General features: G+C 42.3%; 1 protein-coding gene across 2 annotated transcripts in view; it reads left to right on the forward strand.

Moving 5' to 3' along the window:
• atrn (attractin) overlaps nucleotides 1-4,970 on the forward strand; it is a 124,064-nt gene that overhangs the window by 54,098 nt on the left and 64,996 nt on the right. The window contains exon 24 of one of the 2 annotated variants that reach the window (XM_031873161.1): nucleotides 768-922. In XM_031873161.1, coding sequence (XP_031729021.1) covers nucleotides 768-922 — 155 coding nt within the window. Of the gene's footprint in view, nucleotides 1-764; nucleotides 923-4,970 lie in introns of both variants that reach the window. The other variant, XM_031873159.1, reaches the window with a different exon arrangement.

A 4,970-nucleotide genomic window follows, 5' to 3' on the forward strand; every position in this document is an offset into this window, starting at 1 on the left:
CCCCAAGACAATAAGAGCACAGCAGATCACCCCCAAGACAATAAGAGATTTACTGTCGGTTTGGCAAAAACAGCAGTTTGAAGATGTCTCAATCATCTCAATAATTTGCCGAAAAAGATAATCAGCAGATTAACTGATAATTAAAATGTGGTTGCGGCTGAACACTTAATTCAGGTGGCAGCTCTCACATGGACAGGTGCTGCGAGGAACGGTTCAGATCAGATTCAGCGTTAATGAAGGAGGGACGGTTAAACTCAGGCGCTCATTACTTCTCCTCCTGTCATTTAATCATTGGAGAACATGTTTGGTATCCTAACGTGGGGTTATCATATACAGAGAGTGCTGTCATCTTCCATGTGTTCATCTCGTAGAGATGAACAATAAGCTGATGGTTGTAGTTTAAGTTCATCTTCTCTTGAGTTTAAATGAGACGGATATAAACCAGGCAGCTCGTTTTAGTCTTAGTCGATTAAGATTTGTTAAAGTCAATTTGTCGTTTTTTTAATGCTTTTTTTCTCTACTAACGGGGTGAGTAATTGATAAACATGATTACTCTGCGGGGGAAGTATTCCTTTAATTTGTAAATCTCTAAAAAGTCGATCACAAGCTCCTCATTCGTCTGCCTTCACCTTGTGGCCTTATCCTGTTAGCTTTGTTATCATCGCCCTCATGTTTCCCCCCATCCTCGTGTCCACCTCTTCATATTCTTAACTCTCGTTTCCCCTCTCCGTCCTTCTTCTTCTCTTCCTCTCTCTGTCACTCAGCAGGCACTCAGAGCGGGGAGGAGATCCCCATCGTCTCCCGGAGCAACATCAAGGAGTTCAAAGACAGCTTCTCCAACGAGAACTTTGATTTCCGCAACAGCCCAAACATAACCTTCTTCGTCTATGTCAGCAACTTCACGTGGCCCATTAAGATTCAAGTAAGCTTCGCCAGTCCAGCTCATTCAGTTTGATTTGACGTCAGAACCATTTTGTGCTTCAGTACAATCAATTGTCATTTTCGTCAAGCTACGCTACTTATGATTTAATGCTTCGCTAAGATAAATGCACATGCTTTCATATGTGAGGAAACAAGACTATTACAATGCATTTTAAAGCACATCCTGCTCAAATTCTGATCGTTACCGTCCAGCTATCATAATTCACCGTGATTTCAAATGTAGGTCTAAACTAGTGCTGGGCGGTAGGACCAAAAATGTGTATCACGGTATTTTGTAAGATTCTGGCGGTTTCACGGTATATCACGTTTTTTTGTTTTTCCGCGTTAACGCATTAATTAGTTAACACCGAAAACTAACACAAGAACCGGCCAGCGAGCGGTGAACAGCTGTTTGTGTGGCGTGTCTTCCGTCACTTCCTGTTTCCTTCACTTCCTGTTTCCTTCACCTACATTCCCCTGGATCCTAAGTCCCTCCATGTACAGCTTCTTATCACCCTCTATGTACCAACGTACATTAAATGCCACACATATTACACGGTAATCAGCGTTGCATATGTGTCTGACCAAAATACCCCGAAAAGCATCCGAGGACCGTAATCGCATACACTCTTCGTATTCCAACACATGTTTCCGGCTGAGGTGATGGAGTAAATTGCTAGTGTTGCCACCAGAGGCAATAACAGCGGCTCGACAAACTTTACAATATATCGTCTTTTGATCTACGTCAGAGTTTCTAAAACCAAAAAACCTCCAAACAGCAGACACAGCTCCTCTCTTGGGCACAAATTGTATCGGTGCATCTCCGGTCTCTCTCTGGTCCTCCTGCATCGCTCTGTTCTGTTCTTTAATGTAGCGACGGAGCTTCTTCTAGCTGTTAGCAGACTGTTGGGCTAGCTAGCTAGCGAGCTGTACCCAGCATGCCGTTCGGTGGTGTAATCTTATAAATGTAGAATTATTAGTGTTACAAATTGTTTAAGTGTCACAAACTGTTGTCGTGGTGTTTTGTTGTTAAAGAGCGTTAGTTGTGGGTTATTAATTGTTGTTATAAAGTTATAACCATGACTAGGGATCCCTCTCAATACACTTAAGGCAACTAGCTCCGACCGCAGCGCACTTAGCGGCGAACACTATATATTCTGCTGCCTGTTGAAGAGCGACAGCAGTTGTTTCGGCTATGCACCGGTATGACGGTGTGTGAAAAATTTATATCATACGAGAAATTAAAACCGGTATACCGGTTCCGCCCAGCACTAGTCTAAACCACGGAAAACGCTGCACGCTGGGATAAATGTATTTATAGAAAAAAATAAATACAATTTAGTGTGCTGAAATCCACAACAGAGGAGTCTTTGTGCTGCTTTAGATTCATCTCAACTGGCCAGGTTTAATTCTGACCGACAGACACATGCAGCTGTGACATCTGAGGTTTAGCATCCACTGACGGTATCGTGTTGATTCAGGGGACAAAGACGACCGGTTCAATATGATGCTTGAAATCTATAAATGGGAGGCTTTGTGCTTTGACAACATGGGCGACGTCGGTGATGACTGGAATGAATGTGAATGAGATGTTACAGAAAAGGAAACTCACCATTACATGAATGTAAAAGAGAGAAATGTGAGAGAATCAATTTTCCTGGATTTATTATTTATTCATAGAGTCCAACAGTTTTAAAAGTCGCGCATTATTCAGGGCTGCTAGTGTGGATATTTAGTCAGGTTCAGCTTTTAAAGCCAAGTCATGTTGCTGCTTCATGTGATGCACATAAACATTTCAGGAGCAGCATGACTTACAAACTTAAACAGGCCATGCTGTCCTTAATACTCACCGACTGCAGCGGCGCTAATTATGCTGAGAATATGCATTCATGCACTTTGAATAAAAGCATCTACAAAATTGCACATCAGGCCTCCTAATGTGCTTTCCTGGTCAGGGTTGTGCCCCATTCGGCTTCTGCGTATGTGTGCAAATAAATAAACGCTTACGTGCACGCTTGTTGCCCCACATATTTTTCAAATCAAAGTGCCACAAAACTCGCGGTCACTTTTCACAAGACACTTTTCTATTCGATAAAGGGAAACATTGGCCGGTTAAAATGGCAGAATGTAAACTGAATAAGGCTCAGTGTCTGCGTACCAAAGCTGTATCATATGTGCAGCCGAGCTACAATCACAGCTGCAACCCGGGTGAAACGCAGACACGTGGCTCACTGATGGAGAGAAACCTGTCCCTCAATAAACCATTCTTACTGTACACCGAAGGCAAAGTCATGCTGTCGTGATGTCGTGTGTGTATAATGCCTGTAATATGTAATTATATATTAATATGTAAGTGCTCATACGTGGTCATTCTGTGTTGTGTGAACACATACCATGGTCACAGAAGATAGCAGGTGTCCATAACATACAACATAATCATACAGCTGCACACCTCGGGATATTGTTCTGGGCTTGTTATTATTGAATTTAGTAATCAATATTCTACGCTCAGCTGCCAGTTTATTAGGTACACTTAGCTAAACTTCCCCAACCCCATTTAAATCAAGATGTGTATTCCAGATACCTCTCAGTTTAATGGAGTATTCAACACCACAAACTACAGCCTCCAGAATGACCATCTAAAGCTGTGTCAACAAAAAAAAGTAGAAAATAATTGTTCTCATGTTTTATTCTATTCTTGGGCCAGAATATTACAAATCAATGTAACGTGTAAACCAACGGGCTTTTAGCTATGGAAATGAAACCAGTTTCATCTTTTCTTTTTTGGGATATCTTTTGGGCCATTTGTGTTTTATTATATAGTGTTAGGTTGGGGAGAGAGAGGGGGGGAGGGGGAGAGAGAGAGAGAGAGAGAGAGGGGAAGGGCGAGAGAGAGACAGACAGACAGGGGAAGTAAATAGTAAATATGAAGAAAACTAATGTCATGATTTTTCAAAAACAAATCCCAGTTTATCAAAAACACCAACATGATTGAACATAGTATGAGTTATACCTACCTTAGTATAACCATAACGGCATCAGGGAGTTTCAACATGGCAGTGAATGCACGAAAAGAAAAAGCTCCAAGAGCTCTAAATGCAACTAAGAGAACGTTTTATAATTTTATAATCCCAATTAAAATCTGGCTCAAAATCTTTAACAGTGTCATCCAGCCCATTGCGCTGTATGGTGGTGAAGTATGGGGTCCACTCAGTCATCATACTTCATCACAGTTATACCCGCTGGACAAATCTCTACACGCAGAATTTTGCAGATACATTTTACACAGAAACACACCAACAAATGCATGTAGAGCAGAACTAGATACCCACTGATCATTAACATTCAAAAGCACTCACATTCTTCAATCACCTTAAATCCAGCCCCCCAGACACCCTCCACTCCAAAGCCCTCCAAACCCAAGACCTGAGCCCAGAGAAGAGTCCCCTATGTCAGCTGGTGCTGAGACTAGCTGCCTCCTCTCAGACACACGGGGACCAGTCTCTCAACAACACGGCTCTCCAAACACCAACCAGAGTAAAACACATCATGGCGAGATGTAAAGAAGCACTGGAGCACTGGAGAGAGGAAACTGAAAGACAAAGTAGATCAGAATGTTATCTGATGAACAGTCAGAATATCTCTCTACTGCCAGAGATAGAAAGCAGAGACAGATCCTCAGAGAGAGGGAGGGAGGGAGAGAGAGGGAGAGAGAGGGAGAGGGAGAGATAGAGAGGCGCTCAGTGACCACAAACTGGACATCTAAAGGAAGACACTAAACATCCTGTCAACCAAGAGAGAACAGAACATGTGGTCACTGTGGGACAGGTGGGGCTGAGACAGAGATGCACTTCCTCCTAAAATGCGAAACATTCCATAAAATTAGAAATATTTATTAAAGAAATTCAACTCTGTAATTTCAGATTTTGAAAAATTTAGTGACATCTCAAGATTAAAAATACTCCTAGGAGAGAGGAAGTATAGGAGAAGGAGAGAGGAAGTATAGGAGAAGGAGATGGGAAGGAGATAGGAGAAGGAGATGGGAAGGA

Source organism: Anarrhichthys ocellatus, unplaced genomic scaffold (genome assembly GCF_004355925.1).
Source record: "Anarrhichthys ocellatus isolate YVR2014 unplaced genomic scaffold, GSC_Weel_1.0 scaffold69, whole genome shotgun sequence".
Classification (NCBI taxonomy): domain Eukaryota; kingdom Metazoa; phylum Chordata; class Actinopteri; order Perciformes; family Anarhichadidae; genus Anarrhichthys; species Anarrhichthys ocellatus.